At 45.9% G+C, this 18,192-nt stretch overlaps 1 protein-coding gene across 5 annotated transcripts in view; it reads right to left on the reverse strand.

Annotated features, from left to right (window-relative positions):
- LOC106585267 (smoothelin) overlaps nt 1-18,192 on the reverse strand; it is a 93,032-nt gene that overhangs the window by 48,208 nt on the left and 26,632 nt on the right. For 4 of the 5 annotated variants that reach the window (XM_045706731.2, XM_045706730.2, XM_014171305.3 and 1 more), the window contains exons 2-6: nt 16,768-16,931; nt 14,848-14,926; nt 14,519-14,597; nt 12,501-12,580; nt 2,132-2,234 (exon numbers count right to left, since the gene is read on the reverse strand). In XM_045706731.2, the coding sequence (XP_045562687.2) occupies nt 2,132-2,234; nt 12,501-12,580; nt 14,519-14,597; nt 14,848-14,926; nt 16,768-16,931 (505 nt within the window). Of the gene's footprint in view, nt 1-2,131; nt 2,235-6,014; nt 6,206-12,500; nt 12,581-14,518; nt 14,598-14,847; nt 14,927-16,767; nt 16,932-18,192 lie in introns of those variants that run through there. The other variant, XM_014171308.3, reaches the window with a different exon arrangement.

Below are 18,192 nucleotides of genomic sequence, written 5' to 3' on the forward strand. Positions count from 1 at the left end.
TAAGAAACATGCTTATTATATGCATTCACTTCAAAAATCACAACATGGCTGCCTTTCTCACATGAGGCCCTATAAAATAGACCACGTGATCTAATGAAGGCCCCAGTCAACTCCAATGAAAAGAGAACTATAGTTAAAGGGATGATGTTTGTACATCATTGTGTCCAGTCCATTGTGCCCTGTTGTGAGGGTTTCTGGGAATACCCCTACTGCTCTTGGAAAATGGTTTTAAATAACCACACTAGTGCATAATGCAGAGAGCCCCCCTCCCCTAACCCTTCTTTAAATAGCAACAACAACAAAAGCAGTCTTTTCAGTGTCAAGTTCAAATTTGAGGAGTCTGGCTCCCTGTCACTCAGAGTGGCTCAGTGGAACGTGCCATGTCTCTCAAACGGGTAATTTCCTAAATCACAGCCTTGTCACCAACACTGTGGACTGTGAGCATGTATACTTGTGCAAGACATGCTGCTGTATATTTAAGCATGTGTGTGTGTGTTAGTGTGAGTGTGTGAGTGTGTGTGTGAAAAGTGAGAGAGAGGTATGTGTGTGTGTGTGTGTGTGTGTGTGTGTGTGTGTGGTGTGGCAGCCAATGTGCCATTGTAAACCCCTAATCTTCAAAGTTTAGTTCTCTCTTTCTAGCCACTTCTCTCCTTCTCTCTGTTAAAAAGGACATCTCACCCCCCTTGCCACTGGCCGAACCCACCCCACCCTATCCTATCCTGTTTGTTCCCAGCCACTAACTTCCTGTGTCTTTGTGTATCGGCGTCCATTTCAAACAGCTCCTACCCTCAATCATTCTGCTCTGTGGAGGTCTGCTCCTGCCAGCTGCAGGCCTGGACTTCAACCCGGAACGAATTGAAGGGCGAGGGGAGAGCAAGGAGAGCTGGGTGTTTCTGGTCCATGTCAAGAAAGGATTCTGTTCTAGTTCTGGTATGTGGTTTAAATAGCAGAGGTATCACTACTGGCTGTGGGTTCCCCCTTGAACAGATGATATTCCTGTTCCGTCTCATAACCCCACTACTACCAGACACTGGCTGAGTGGGATGCTGAGGTCCAAGGAAAGGCCAGACCACACGGTGTGCGTCCCAAATGGCACCTTACTCTCATAGGCTCGTAGGGCTCTGGTCAAAAGTAGTGCACTATATAGGGAATAGGGTGCTATTTGGGACGCACACCATGATTTAAGTATTAGAGGCGGGTATATTTTTTCAACAAATACTCACTTTACATTCAGGCATTCAAATCAGTATGGTAGTAAACTAATGATCTATTCTACTGCATGCTTCACTCAACTATTCCTCTCTCCTATATCCTGCTCTTTCACTCTAGCCCTTTATCGGTCCTTTCTCATTTAAACATTTACATTTCGATCACTTTGTGTAGGGAGTGGGTGTACAAGGCAAAAGGTCATGGATGAAGATAGCACACCTACAGTAAAGCATTCACTGTGTTTGCTAACAGTGGTTAATGAAATGACTACACACCCAAAACCAGAGTGTTAGTCCCATGACTGTGGTGCCTCTAACCTCAAAATAAAAAGGAGGAGCTAAACCAATGTGACCGACCGACCGCCTCAGCTCCACTCCCCTCCAGCAGAATGGCTCTATTGATTGGCTATTTTCACTAGCAGGCCAGAGGAAATTGCATCTAAGTGCATAAGTGTGGAAATACCGGAAATTATTTCAATCAATGTTGTGTTTAAGTAGAATTTCCTATCCAAACTTGACCCTTAAACTAATGCAAAGATGATCATAAAAGCATGTCATATATAGAACAGAGATTTCAATGGCAGGAAGCATATAAACTATGTGTCTGAGTGCGCCTGTGCGTGTCTGCGTGCGTGCGTGCGCGTGCATGTGCGTGTGTGTGGCTCCCGTGTGGCTCAGTTGGTAGAGCATGGTGTTTGCAACGCCAGGGTTGTGGGTTCGTTTCCCATGGGGGACCAGTATGGAGAAAAAAAAATGTATGAAATGTATGCATTACTACTGTAAGTCGCTCTGGATAAGAGCGTCTACTAAAATGTAATGTAAGTGTAAGTGCGTGTGTGTGTGCGTGTGTGTTGGACCTATGGACAGGCTGAGAGGAAAGGAACAGTCAACCACTCATTCAGATGGTCTTTGACGTTGCTCACCTGTCCTATGTAGCTCTCTGCCCTGCTGCGTCTGGTGGCTGCGCAGCTCCCGGATCTGTGACTTGATTCTCTCTCGCTCACCAAAGCTCTCCCTCTCTGTGTCCTGCAGAAACAACACAGTAAATCAGAGACACTCGGTGCTTTTCAATACATCATCGCATCAATACGGAGTCGAGACGAGGGCATTTAGTTCTTTTCACAGGCAGTATGACATAGACAGAACACAGTCAGTCAGCCCAGCTACAACAGTGAGCTGATCCCATCCCATCCCTCTCAGTGGTCTGATCAGAAGATTTGTAGAACCATCAGGTGCACAAAGTCCTCTGTCTGTATAGGTCAATCAGAACAGTGTTGTGTATCAGGGTCAAACGCTCCTCAAAAGAGAGAGGCCATGATGAGGCCCTGCCTACGGATGAGATGATAAGACAGCTGTTGGCTGCCTCTACCCTGTCCCTGTTCACCCAGGGAGAGACACAGCGCAGCACAACACACCCTGAGAGCCAGGCAGGTAAATCAACCAACCAACCATCCCATAATACTTTGAAGCTGGATTCTACACCAAGGGAGTTAGTGAGCCAGCTGTATGGACACGGCCTTCTGTTGGGGGTAATGATTGAACTGTGCTGGGTTGGGTTAGCATCTGCCTGACCTCTCTGACCCCTCATTCCTCCACCTTGGGCTGCCGTGTCAGTAACATCTGTTCCTCAGTACAGACAGAGCAGTACACACTGCACAGCCAGCCCAGACATGAGAAACACACAGGGCCTCAAAATCTGCCATGAGAGAGGAAAGACACAGTAGGAGGGAGACGGTAGAATCGAGAGCACAACGTTTCAGCATATGGAGAGGAAATGGGAGGTGGAGACAGAAGGAGAGAGAAAGGGAGCGATCTAGAGGCTGCCACTGCTGTAGGCCCCTGCTGCCTGACCTTGAGAGACTCTACAGGAGGAGCAGCTGTACAAACACCAAGGCCAACACACACACGGACACACACACACAACCACACTCTCCCTCCTACATACGACCACACTCTCCCTCCTACATACGACCACACTCTCCCTCCTACATACGACCACACTCTCCCTCCAGTGCACCCCAAACCTCTCCACTGAAGTGCATCTGTGTGGAAAAGGATTGGGTGGTTTTATGGGCTTTCTACACACGCTTATTTAGAAATATATAAATAACTTCCCAGTTTTTCTTCATAACCACAAGGTATTTGGCATATTGCACCCAGGAATAGTCAAACCAGATCTGTGTCTGGTTCACTGGTCTATAAACGGGTATCATGAGAAATACTTTTCCCTGAAACGACATAACGCCAGAATTACAGCAGAGTGCCACTACTAATACATGTACACCGAGTGTAACGAAGTCCCCCCCACACACACACACACACACACACACACACACACACACACACACACACTCACACACACACACACACACACACAGAGGTGGTGGTGGTTACGGAGGGACACACGTTAATTACAAGACACAGCCCTGGAGCATACTTGATTCAAATCCACCATCTTTAAACAAACACGGCACATTTGCTTAATGTACGTTATCCTGGGGCTGATAAAGGTGTCAGAAACTTGAGGAGGTTAAAAATTCACAGCCTTGTGAGTACAGTTAATCAAATCAGGCTGTGATCAGAGGGAGGTGAGAGTGTCAGGTGAGGGAGTGAACAAACACAAAGCCTGGAACCACACAAACACACCTGAGCAAGAGAGGGAGGGAGGGATGGATGGAAAAGGAGAGAGCTTAATCACTTGTTAGCCTGTGTCTGATGAGCCAGGACCAGACTTTGACTATAGCAAAAAAACAACCCAAACCTGAATAGCTAATCCAGAGAAAATGTCAGAAAGAAAAAATATAGAAGAATGAGAGAAGTTGCTTTAATATACTCTCTCCCTGAGGAAGGTTCTTCATTCAAAGAAGCTGAGGGGAAATAATGACGTTTGAGCTGGAATATCCCCATCTACCCCTCTTTTTCACTTTCCTCCCCTCAGCTGCCACGAACAGGAGACAAACACCCAGACAGTGATCATTTCACAGCTCCCTTATACCACAGGGAACATACTTCTCACAGAGACAGAAAGAAGGAAAACATTGATAGTGGTGTTTGAGAGAGAAAGAGAGAGAGCAGGGGTATATTCATTAATCGCAGATCTTTGCAAAATGTTTGGTCTGTTGCAAAACGCTTTGTAACGGAAACCGTTTACTCCAAACAGAAAACGTTTTGCGTTTCTATTGGACAAATTCAGGTAGGTCCCTCCGCGTTTCGTTCCGTTTTATTCCGTTTGCTTCTTTTAGCAAGAGGTAAACGGTCTCCGTTGCAAAACATGCAACAGACCAAACATTTTGCAATAGTCTGCGACTAATGAATACACCCAAGATAATCCCATCCCAGGACCTGTTGCCAATCCCACGCTGTCATTACTGGCATCTGGCCCAGGCTGAGAGTGCAGACCTGACAGTGTGGAACTGAGGCAGTCCCACTGCAGCACCCTGGCCTCATCAGCTCTTAGGCCTCAGAATCGGAGCTGAGCTCCTCTCCTGTGGTGCTCGTGGCCTCACCATACGGGTTCACAAGTCTGTTTGGGTCGGTCAGGATTGTAATTGTGAAAGCTCTGGCCCGTAAACGCACAAAAATGACAACTGTCCTTTGGCCTGACCACAGCCAAGGCGTGGGCCATCTGGACTCATCTGAACCCTCAGAGCCACAGAAACAACAATGAGGCCAAACAGGCACGGAGCAGAGGCAGACTACTACGGATTACTGCACCACCCAGAGTAGAGCAGAGCAGAGGCAGACTACTACGGATTACTGCACCACCCAGAGTAGAGCAGAGCAGAGGCAGACTACTACGGATTACTGCACCACCCAGAGTAGAGCAGAGCAGAGGCAGACTACTACGGATTACTGCACCACCCAGAGTAGAGCAGAGCAGAGGCAGCTCAACTAAACCAGGGATTACTTCAGCTACCTGGGTTAGAATGGACACATTTTCCAAGAAAGCAGAATCCATTATTGTGCAAACGAGGTCAGAATGCGATGAGGTCAGGCTCTCCTCTCCATGGCTCTCTGAGGGAAGTTTGACAGGGTCATTTTCCATGACTTCATGGCAAAGCCTGAGGAACCACACACACTTGGCCGACCTCCAGTAAGTGAAATACATTAGCAGGAATGAAGTAGCAATCCTTTCTGCATCACACACACTCAGAGAATTCACCCATAAACCTCATTCCCGTTTTTCACTTACCCACACATCATTCAAAGTCCAGTTAAAGCCGTTTCTCCCTCCCTCCGTCCAACTCTCAATTTTTGCCATCTATCTCCCTTTGCGTGTTGGTTTCTTTTCCCCTTTCTCCATCATCCATCCTCTCACTACAGCAGATCTTACTTACCATTATACTTGTCATCATAAACTGCTAGTCTCAGTTTGTTACAGGTTTATGATCATATCAGATCAGATCAGTAAACAAACAGAGTCTCTGGCCCCAGTCTGGTCTACCTCACCTGCTCCCTTCAACACACACCTGGCCATGGAGAAAGATCTAATACATTACCATTTTGTAAAGTTGCAACAATGTACCAAAAATACACACCTGTATAATATTTACTATGGATTTCTGAAACCAACTGATAGAAACGGTCTAAATGACTGCCCAATTATCCCAAAATGAAACCTCAGTTAAACCTTAGAGGCAGCTCCTCGGGTCTCAGCGCAATGAGAAACAAAAAGAAACGGGCACGAATTGTGTAAAGAGAAGTAGATGGAATTTGATAAGGAGGGAAAAAGTCTGAAAAAAGGACAGGTATTCAGAGAGGAGAACTAGGTCTGTGAGAGTGGAAGAACTAGAATGTGTCATTTACCTTCTTTCCCTGGCTCTGCTACCTGTCTGTCTGTCTTCTCTCTCTCGCTCTGCTCTCGCTCTGCTACCTGTCTGTCTGTCTGCTCTCGCTCTGCTCTCGCTCTGCTCTCGCTCTAGTAGTCATGACATCCTCTACTCTACTCTACCTCTCCACTCCACTCCCTCAGTCACCACACACACTCCTGCCATACCACACACACCCACCAGCAGGCCACTCCCTCCACTTCCCTTCCCTTCCCTCCCCTTCTGTCTCCACAGGGCTCCTTCTAAGCCTCCTTCTCCCTCCCCCTCTCCTTCCTCTCGATATCGCAATCCTTAAGACGTCCGTACACATAGGTTCTGTTTGAACCTAGCAGAACTCTAGGCATACTCCCTAAAGAACTTCAATTGAAAAATGGCACTATTACTGTTGTTGGTCCCCCTTGAGCCACTGTAGCAACAACATAGCCAGTAACACTTCTTCAAAATAGTCAGAATTAAGCTAAGATAAATCAAGAAATCTGTATTTAATTTTTACGTTTTTTGCAGAGGAGGTCGCAGTCTGCCAAACACCAAAACGAACAAAAACATCACAAAATATGCAGTTTTGACAGGGAAACATCCGACAGGCTTAACAGGTTAGCAGGTCGCCTGGTTGACAAGTTAACTTTTGACACACTCTTTTGACCAAGGTATACTCCATTGTTTTTGTGATGAATGAGTCTGCCTTAATTGGCATGTTACTTCAGACAAAAGATACATTTGGCATGAAACATCTGCACAGCTGAATTCAAAAAAATATATATATACTTTTTTTTTTGTCCCACAAAAGTCGTTTTTACTTGCCAACATTCCTTCACCCATACATGTAATTACATTTTTGAGCTGCTAGGTGTGAAAACTTCTCTTTCCTTACCATATGGAAACTGTTACCTCAGCTATCCTCTCTCAATTGAAGCACATTCATTATAAACATAGTCATCAATAACCACTAGCAGGCCTACTTCTATGTGGCGAAAAACTAAGCATACATCAACAGTCGAAATAAAAACTCCCTCCATTCTTGAACATGTATATACATATTTCTCATTTGAATGTGAGATGAAGGAGATATACTGCTTTGACATACACTATGTGTCAGCAGCTGGTCACTACACTCCACGTGTCTGTAGTTTGCTGCCGTAGACCTTTTCTCTCTCGCTCTGTGTGTGTGTGTACTGTATACATATACACACACACACAGTATACATGTATACACACACCACACTGTATATATGTCCACACACACACACACACACACACACACACACACACACACACACACACACACACACACACACACACACACACACACACACACACACACACACACACACACACACACACACACACACATATATACAGTACCAGTCGAAAGTTTGGACACACCTACTCATTCAAGGGTTTTTCTTTATTTTTACTATTTTCTACACTGTAGAATAATAGTGAAGACATCACAACTATGAAATAACACATATGAAATCATGTAGTAACCAAAAAAGTGTTAAACAAATACATTTTTTATTTTTATTTTAGATTCTTCAAAGTAGCCACCCTTTACCTTGATAACAGTTTTACACACACTTGGCATTCTCTCAACCAGCTTCACCTGGAATGCTTTTCCAACAGTCTTGATGGAGTTCCCACATATGCTGAGCACTTGTTGGCTGCAAACCATCTCAATTGGGTTGAGGTCGGGTGATTGTGGAGGCCAGGTCATCTGATGCAGCACTCCATCACTCTCCTTCTTGGTAAAATAGCCCTTAAACACCCTGGAGGTGTGTTGGGTCATTGTCCTGTTGAAAAACAAATGACACTCCCACTAAGCACAAACCAGATGGGATGGTGTATTTCTGCAGAATGCTCTGGTAGCCATGCTGTTTAAGTGTGCCTTGAATTCTAAATAGATCACTGACAGTGTGACCAGCAAAGCACCCCCACACCATGCAGCAATTCGACCATGAAGGCTGGATTCACGCAGTCTCCTATGAACAGTTGATGTTGAGATGTGTCTGTTATTGAACTCTGTGAAGCATTTATTTGGCCTGCAATTTGGGAGGCTGGTAACTCCAATTAACTTATCCTCTGCAGCAGAGGTAACTCGGGGTCTTCCATTCCTGTGGCGGTCCTCATGAGAGCCAGTTTCATCATAGGGCTTGATGGTTTTTGCGACGGCACTTGAAGAAACAAAGTTCTTGACATTTTCAGGTTTTACTGACCTTCATGTCTTAAAGTAATGATGGACTGTCATTTCTCTTTGCTTATTTGAGGTATTCTTGCCATAATATGGACTTGGTCTTTTACCCTCTCTGACAGCACGAGGGCCATGTCAGCCCCTCCACCTGAGAGGATGCAGGCATTGTGCCCCATGACCTGAAAAACGCTATTGCTTCTTCCTGACTAGAACGCCAGACTCCAAACATACAGACTCAAAGAAACACAGACACTGGCTCAGATATCCAATGCATATGGGGCCCACTCCAACATTGACAACTAGACAGCCAAGAACAAGAACAGCCACATACAGAGTATACCATACAACCTTTCTAGATTGTTCTAACCATTAGTTCTTATCTGCTAGATGTGTGGTCTGAATTGTTACCTCCAACATCTTACAATTGCATAGTTTCACACAATACTAAATCCAGTATATGTTGCCAAAATATATGACAAACAAAACCAGACCTAAAGGAAATACAGTTTACGAAGGAACAAAAGGTGACTAACTAATCTTAAGGCCTTTTGTTAGGAAGCAACACAAGACTACTAGAGCGTTAAGCATTGCTACATCGTAGTTACGGTATAGCCACAAGTACTTTACATTTTACATTAAGATTTTAGTCATTTAGCAGACGCTCTTATCCAGAGCAACTTACAGTACTGAGTTCATACATTTCCATACTTTTTTTTCATACTATAGTATACTATGGAATAAATAATATATGGTATAAATACTATAGTATTCACTGTAGTGTTTTTGCAGACTTTACTGTAGTACACTGTAGTATTTTTACTGTAGTATTTACTGTAGTACACTGTAGTATTTACAATTAACTATAGTTTAAATACTGTAGTAACGGAAAAAAGTTAAGAACAAATTCTTATTTACAATGTTGGCCTACACCGGCCAAACCCGGACGACGCTGGGCCAATTGTGCGCCGCCTTATGGGACTCCCAATCACGGTCGGTTGTGATACAGCCTGGATTCGAACCAGGGTGTCTGTAGTGACACCTTTAGCACTGAGATGCAGTGACTTAGATCGCTGTGGCACTCGGGAGCCCCTAAATACTATAGTAATGTATTATTTTAGCAAAATGTAGTATACTGTAGTGTTTACTCTATTGTTATTGCAGACATCACTGTAGTATTTTTGTTTTATTATCTTTGACATAGAAGTGAAGGCCTACCAGGAAACCTACCAGAGAAATACTAAAATAGCACATTTTCTATAACCTGTAGGTAGGTAGGACTGGGGTCTGAACAGAGAGTTCAAAGCATCTGCTCTTTTCTATAACCTGCAGGGAACACAATACTTGGTATGTAGGTTTCTAATTTATGGGTGGCACAAATTGGAGGATGGGGGAGGGGAATAGGCAGAGTAAATGCAAATTCAATACTGTAGTATTTACTATAGTTTAGTGCTGAGCGATTAACCAAAATGTCTGTTCTTTTTTCAACAAGGAATTGACCAACGTCGGTTCAATAATTTGAATTCCATTTTGTTTGGGGGGGTTTTTTGGGGGGGGGGGGGCTTGATGCGCAGGTTCTCTAGAGATAAATCAGATCAAGCCCGAACTGTGCAATGTAGTAGGGAGTTGTAGTTTCCAACAGGCCAATATTCTAAATAGTTTAGCGCAGAAACCGTGGTAATTACCTACAATGGCCATAATCCATTGTGCGCCCGGCTACTTGTCCGGTCTGTGTGGAGCAGACACGGAGAGAAGTGAGAAAGAGCAATCGAGAGGGATAGAAAAACAGCTGCTTCGCGAGGTATCTCTACCTGAAAATACATGATCTTTGATTGATAGTTGGTATTCAGCAGTCATAGAAGTATACCTTATTTACTTTGAAGAACTACAAAATAGTGATTTTGTCAGACAGCATAGGCAGAGATGAGATGATGACTTGGAATGAGATAATAAAGTCATCAAATGAAATAAATGTAATATACAAAACTGTCACACCCTGATCTGTTTCACCTGTCTTGTGCTTGTCTCCACCCCCCTCCAGGTGTCACCCATTTTCCCCATTATCCCCTGTGCATTTATTCCTGTGTTTTCTATTTGTCTGTTGCCAGTTCATCTTGTCTCGTCAAGCCTACCAGCGTTTTTCCCCATACTCCTGTTTTTCTCTCTAGTCCCTGTTTTCTAGTTTTCCTGGTTTTGACCATTCTGCCTGCCCTGAGCCTGCCTGCCGTTCTGTACCTTTCAGACTCTGCTCTGAATTACTGACCTCTGCCTGCCCTGAACCTGAGCCTGCCTGCCCCCTGTTTTTGTAATAAACGTTTGTTACTTTCGAACTGTCTGCATCTGGGTCTTATCCTGAGGTCTGATACAAAACAACTTAAATGTTTTATTAAAGTCATTTTTATAATCAAATCGAAATCGAACCAGCCTAAAAGAAGCCCTAATCGCTCAGCACTACTAAAAGTGTCATGTTTTTACGGATTGTAGTGTTTTTTTGGACATTACTATAGTATTTACAACAGTGCTTTTTTGCGGATAATACTGTAGTATTAACATTCTATAGTAAGTACTACACATGATCGAGGGATACTACAATTTGTAGTATAGTATCCTAGAGTATACTACAGTTTACTATAGGATTCTATAATAAGTACTGTAGTATTCTATAGTAAACTGTAGTATTTTTTCATGTTGGTACAGCTTCCCGGCTGAGCATACAGCCTAACCCGCATCACCAAACCAATTCTTACAGGAATGACGGCATACAATAGGAATTAAATTTACCCAACAGAGATCCTGTCTTTAGAAAACAGAGCATTCATCAGGGAGTACAGACACTGATCAAGCAACAGTGATAAGATAGCATCTGGCCCCTGGCAAGCAGTTCTGAAAAATGATTACGTTGTTACTATTACGTCTTTCAGCATTATCAGCACATAAACTCATCAATCTGCAATGCTTTCACAGGAAACTGTCCTATTGAATTTAACTGTAGCTATTAGGGTTATGAATACAGTAGTTCACTTCACTGACCACAAGGGGGCCTCTCCTAACCAACTGTGTAAAGGGCTTTGACATGCAAAGCCTCAAGTCTGAAAGGGGGAAAGAGAAAACGAGAGAGGTGAGAAGGAGGAATATAGAATGGGAGAGAGACTACATCACTCTTCCCTTCCAATCTCCGACAGACAGACGGACAGATAGGCACGCACAGACACGCCCAAGTTCTGGTTGCCACATATAATCAAAACATAATCATTTCCCTTCAGTGTGATGTGAGAGTGTGGAGAGGGACAGCCTGGGTAACTAGTAGTGTGTAGAATGACAGGCCTGGTTCGCAGGGTGTTCTTATCACCAAGGATTTACTGCCTATATCAAACACCAGAGCCTGAGCAAATCTACTCTCCTCTGTCTCTGGGTGTACTTAGCCAGAAATGAATGAGGTATGAAGAATGAAAATACATTCCTTGCGTCGTGGCAGCCACTTTGGCGCAAGCTCGTCTGCGTGTCTGTCAGTTTATGTGTTTGGAACATGGTGAAGAGAAGACACAGTCATGAGACAGACAGTGTCTGACGGAGTCACATGCCTGGGTGTTGTTGTTGTCTGCATTCTTCATTGTGGCAGCACAAAACCTAAATGGTCACTGTTCTCTGCAAACATATACTCAACACCCACAACTGAGTCTGTGCTGCTAATTAAAGTTGACGTGTAAGTTGCAACATGATCTCTCTTCATATAAAAAAGTTTGAGGCATTGACAGCCAGCCAGATCGCAGCCCCAATCAGTTCATCACCTTCCCGTTTATCTATATTTCATACAGCTGTCATAATCAAACCTGTTTGCCACCTCCACTCCCACACTGTACTCTCCCCTCTCTCTCACTCTCTCCTCTCACCCCTCTCACTCTCACCCCTCTCACTCTCTCTCTCCTCCACTCTCACTCTCACCCACTCTCACTCTCACCTCTCACCTCTCACTCTCCCCCACTCTGGACTCACCCCTTCTCTCTGTACTCACCCCTTCTCTCTCTCTCTCTCTCTCTCCCCACTCTGTACTCTCTCTCTCCCCACTCTGTACTCTCTCTCTCTCCACTCTGTACTCTCTCTCTCTCCACTCTGTACTCTCTCCCCACTCTGTACTCTCTCCCCACCTCACTCACTCACTCACTCACTCACTCACTCACTCACTCACTCACTCACTCACTCACTCACTCACTCACTCACTCACTCACTCACTCACTCACTCACTCACTCACTCACTCACTCACTCACTCACTCACTCACCCCTGCTCCCAGGCTGTTTTGGAGATCCAGGCCCTCAGACTCCAGGCATTGGCCGGTGGTCCTCCCTTTCTGCCCTGTACCTGAAACACACACCACATCCAACCGGTTACACAGAACACATACACATGCCTCAACTATAGCCACACACCTTGAGTTGGGAGAAAGAGGTGGCCTGTGTGGTTATTCTGGTGACGACTGAGTACTGACTGATGAGGGGGGAGACGATACAAACCTATCAAATCTCCAATGGGAGCTGAGGAGGTGCTAAAGTGGCTAGACAGGAGCTTACTACTGAATGAACAAGCCAGAGAGGGTGAGAAGGACAGAGAACAAGTGGGTTAAAATAGAGAGAGGAAGAGAGAAAGGGAGAACCTCTGGGAAACAGGAGACAGGATTATTAGAGAGTAGTATCCTAACATGTCCTTCAACTTATCAGGTAGCAGGGGAGTGCTGTATGCCTGCCCCCCTGGAGAGATGTGTGTACTGTAAGTGTTCTCCTCATCTCTGTTCCTTCTCCTCCTCCTCTACCTCCATCTCTGTTCCTTCTCCTCCTCTACCTCCATCTCTGTTCCTTCTCCTCCTCCTCTACCTCCATCTCTGTTCCTTCTCTTCCTCCTCTACCTCAATCTCTGTTCCTTCTCCTCCTCTACCTCAATCTCTGTTCCTTCTCCTCCTCCTCTACCTCCATCTCTGTTCCTTCTCTTCCTCCTCTACCTCAATCTCTGTTCCTTCTCCTCCTCTACCTCAATCTCTGTTCCTTCTCCTCCATCTCTGTTTCTTCTCTTCCTCCATCTCTGTTCCTTCTCCTCCATCTCTGTTTCTTCTCTACCTCCATCTCTGTTCCTTCTCCTCTACCTCCATCTCTGTTCCTTCTCCTCCTCCTCTACCTCCATCTCTGTTTCTCCTCCATCTCTGTTTCTTCTCTACCTCAATCTCTGTTCCTTCTCCTCCATCTCTGTTTCTTCTCTACCTCCATCTCTGTTCCTTCTCCTCCTCCTCTACCTCAATCTCTGTTCCTTCTCCTCCATCTCTGTTTCTTCTCTTCCTCCATCTCTGTTCCTTCTCCTCCTCCTCTACCTCCATCTCTGTTTCTTCTCCTCCATCTCTGTTTCTTCTCTTCCTCCATCTCTGTTCCTTCTCCTCCTCCTCTACCTCCATCTCTGTTTCTCCTCCATCTCTGTTTCTTCTCTACCTCAATCTCTGTTCCTTCTCCTCCATCTCTGTTTCTTCTCTACCTCCATCTCTGTTCCTTCTCCTCCTCCTCTACCTCAATCTCTGTTCCTTCTCCTCCATCTCGGTTTCTTCTCTTCCTCCATCTCTGTTCCTTCTCCTCCTCCTCTACCTCCATCTCTGTTTCTTCTCCTCCATCTCTGTTTCTTCTCTTCCTCCATCTCTGTTCCTTCTCCTCCTCCTCTACCTCCATCTCTGTTTCTCCTCCATCTCTGTTTCTTCTCTACCTCAATCTCTGTTCCTTCTCCTCCATCTCTGTTTCTTCTCCTCCATCTCTGTTTCTTCTCTACCTCCATCTCTGTTCCTTCTCCTTCTCCTCTACCTCCATCTCTGTTCCTTCTCCTCCTCCTCTACCTCCATCTCTGGTCCTTCTCCTCCTCCTCTACCTCCATCTCTGTTTCTTCTCTACCTCCATCTCTGTTCCTTCTCCTTCTCCTCTACCTCCATCTCTGTTCCTTCTCCTCCTCCTCTACCTCCATCTCTGTTCCTTCTCCTTCTCCTCTACCTCCATCTCTGTTCCTTCTCCTCCTCCTCTACCTCCATCTCTGTTCCTTCTCCTCCTCCTCTACCTCCATCTCTGTTCCTTCTCCTTCTCCTCTACCTCCATCTCTGTTCCTTCTCCTCCTCCTCTACCTCCATCTCTGTTCCTTCTCCTTCTCCTCTACCTCCATCTCTGTTCCTTCTCCTCCTCCTCTACCTCCATCTCTGTTCCTTCTCCTCCTCCTCTACCTCCATCTCTGTTCCTTCTCCTCCTCCTCTACCACCAGCTCCTTCTCCTCTGTACTCACCCTGCTGCTCCTCGTCTCGGAGGCGGCGGATGGCAGCTCTGATCAGTTTCCTCTCCTCATACTCAGTGGCCCCGCGCAGCTGGAACACACAGACAGGACAGCCATCACAACACAGGGAGAGTGATGCTCAGAACCATTCATGTGGATGGGGAGACAAACTCAGAGGGCCACATAGAGAGATGCAGAAACAGATGAGTGAGACTGGCTGACTTGTAATTGATTTACTAATCTAGGGCAGTATGTGCATGGAGGTTTGTGAAAGATTGATACTGATGATGTCTAACTGTAAATTCACAAGTCATGTGTGTGGTGTACATCACTGTTCTCACCAGTCCAGTCAGTTCCTCAATGTCCTGGATGGCTTGTAGTTTCACAGAGAGCATGTTTAGGGAGTCACCCAAATCTGACCTGAGATACAGACACACAAACAGAAACACACACTGACACATCAGAGTGCTGCTTTCATGGTTTTTGGTGATGCTTGACCCTGCTCATGTGTTACGGTGGCCAGAAGGGCAGTGTAATCCACATTCAGAGGCATCCTGCAGTGTTCTGGGCCTCACTGGCTCCACTCCTGGAGTAAATCAAGACGCCAGACAGTTTTTCTTGGCCGGGAAGAAAGCTTTTTTTTTCCGGAGAAAAAGATTCCCAAATCCAGCCTAGAAAAAGTGACAGCATGATAGACATGTAAAGGAGAGAGAAGCACATTGCCTGGCAAAACGTCTTCCTCCTCTCTATCCTCATATAGCTCTCCATTTCTCTGCCTCTTTTTTCTTCCTCTCTGACTCATTCCCCTTCTCTTTCCCTCTCTCTTCGCCTCATTGGGATTGGAGGGTGTGTGGAACTTGGAATAGAATATTTGACATTCCCGCAGTGAGTAGAAAAGGATAATATTGCTTTCAGGAGGCTGTGTGTGTGTGTGTGTGTGTGTGTGTCCATACAGGAGGCTGTGTGTGTGTGTGTGTGTGTGTGTGTGTGTGTGTGTGTGTGTGTGTGTGTGTGTGTGTGTGTGTGTGTGTGTGTGTGTGTGTGTGTGTGTGTGTGTGTCCATACAGGCTCGCAAGCCTGTATGGACACGTGCATGCATGTGGCAAATAGACATATTCTTCCAGCTTTAAAAAGGGGCACCTCTGTTATTTATGTAACCCAAGTAATCCAACTACCCAGCAAACGGATCCCATTTAACATTCATTGTCGCTAATGTGATCCAGTCGGAGGAGAGATGTAGGAGGGCCAGCGTCCTCCTCATGTTGTGGATCTGCAGCCCAGAACACGAGTCAACTAGGAGCAGTTGTCAGCTTGGGCCTTTTCCGGCTGGCTGCTGTAAGCTGCTGTAGTCGAGCCAGTCATTAATTAGCAGAAAGGAGCAGCAAGCCAGCATGGCCCACAGCGTTCAGCCTAAACACTCCAGCCTGAACTCACTCACTACCATTACAGCCCAATGAAAACCGGTAAAAAGTACAATGGTGATGATGATTGGCACACGAAGGGATGTTGTTGTCTTGTTAGTCCTGTTTCTGATCGGGTTCTAATGTAAAACAAACGGGTGTAATAAACAGATGACAGGAGGCGACGACTGCAGACTCGTCAGTTTTTCCGTCTGCTATGGCTGCGCGGCGTGATGCGTTCTGGCATCGCTGAACCGGTAATACGTTCAAGCCTGCTGTAACGGGTCAATAAAGACTAATGAAATACAAAATAAATAAAATACATGTAAACGACTGTATTGACGTCTTTACATACATACATGCATACATACATACATGCATACATACATACATACATACATACATACATACATACATACATACATACATACATACATACATACATACATACATACATACATACATACATACATACATACATACATACACGACTTATTATTAAACGTTATGCCTACACAGGTGTGTATTTACATAACGAAAAATTGCATATGAGTTCTTCAACCTCCCCTGTTTTTATGGACTCCCTGTCATGGTTATTCCAGATCTGCAGTGTTGTGGCCCAACTTCCCAGAAGGCCTCCCTGGAGAAGGAGAGGGAGTGCTGCATCTGGGTTTGTGTGCTTGTTGTCTCAGAGTTTCCAGGCAGCTCATCTGGACTGCAACAATCTGTCATGGATAATGGGTCTGTGTGCAAGAGCGTGTGTGCGAGGTGCGCGTACGTGCGCGGGTGTGTGTGTGTGTGTGTGTGTGTGTGTGTGTGTGTGTGTGTGTATGTGTGTCTATTCAGATTCAGGAGGCTCACCTATTTGTGAGCTGGTTCTCTTTGTCGTCATTCTGGTTGAGGTGTTTGTGCCGGAAGCGTTTGCTGGCCAGGGCTGCCTCCATGTCCTCTATCTCTCTCCTCCTTAGATCTCTGATGGCTGAACGGATCATTCGCCGCTCATCCAGGTCCATCGTCCCATCCAGCTACACACACAGAGGGGAAGAGCAGGAGTGTCAGCAATGTAGAGCAAGCACATAGGGACACACACATCTAAGAGACAGACCCAGCACCAGGATAAAGTTACTAAGGGGGCAGTTGAAATCAGTGCAGGGGCACAATTTTGGGGGCAGTTCTTGCATTGGAATTATATTGAATTCTGCTTATATCACGTGGTGTCCTCTGCCCTGTAAAATCAAACCACTGTGGCAGGCAGGGCAGTCGAAGCCCCTCTGGAACAGCCTCTTCAAGTTCATCCCAGTCTCTCCATGGGAAACAGGCCCAACCCTCTTCTCTTCTCCCCAGCCTGCTGTGCATGGTAGCCCTCTGGCCCTCTGTAATTAACCCACTCTCAAGCTCGCTAAGACGTGCGTTTACACGAGGCCAGAGTTTTGGCGCCCCTGCCCCGCCGAGCACACACGGCAGAATACCCAGCATCTTGAACATTTTATCCCTGATCAGTCGTAGACCACAAAGTTACATGGAATTCTACTTTAATGAGTCAAAAGGAGGTTCATGGAGCATGAGCAGAAGGAAGTGTCAGTAGTATATGTCTGTGAGAGCCAGGCAGCATTGTGCTGTTGCTGCAGGTGGGCCGTGGCTTAGCTTCCAGAGTGTGGTGGGGAGTCATGGGGTCAGTGGGGCTTACATGAGCTTTTATAGTTTGGCGACAAGTGATTTAACTTTAATAAAGCACAGAGTGAGGACCACCTGAGCATGGAGCAGAGGATGAGAAACAGACAGCTTCCCAGCTGCTGCTGAGCTAATGGGCTGTAGGAGAGAGGCTGGACCAGGCTGACTGTAAACCTACTGAGCTGTAGAAGAGAGGCTGGGCCAGGCAGACTGTAAACCTACTGGGCTGTAGAAGAGAGGCTGGGCCAGGCTGACTGTAAACCTAATGGGCTGTAGGAGAGAGGCTGGACCAGGCTGACTGTAAACCTACTGAGCTGTAGAAGAGAGGCTGGGCCAGGCTGACTGTAAACCTACTGGGCTGTAGAAGAGAGGCTGGGCCAGGCAGACTGTAAACCTACTGAGCTGTAGAAGAGAGGCTGGGCCAGGCTGACTGTAAACCTACTGAGCTGTAGAAGAGAGGCTGGGCCAGGCTGACTGTAAACCTACTGAGCTGTAGGAGAGAGGCTGGGCCAGGCTGACTGTAAACCTACTGAGCTGTAGAAGAGAGGCTGGGCCAGGCTGACTGTAAACCTACTGGGCTGTAGGAGAGAGGCTGGGCCAGGCTGACTGTAAACT

This window comes from Salmo salar, chromosome 24, assembly GCF_965601325.2.
Source record: "Salmo salar chromosome 24, fSalSal1, whole genome shotgun sequence".
Classification (NCBI taxonomy): Eukaryota; Metazoa; Chordata; class Actinopteri; order Salmoniformes; family Salmonidae; genus Salmo; species Salmo salar.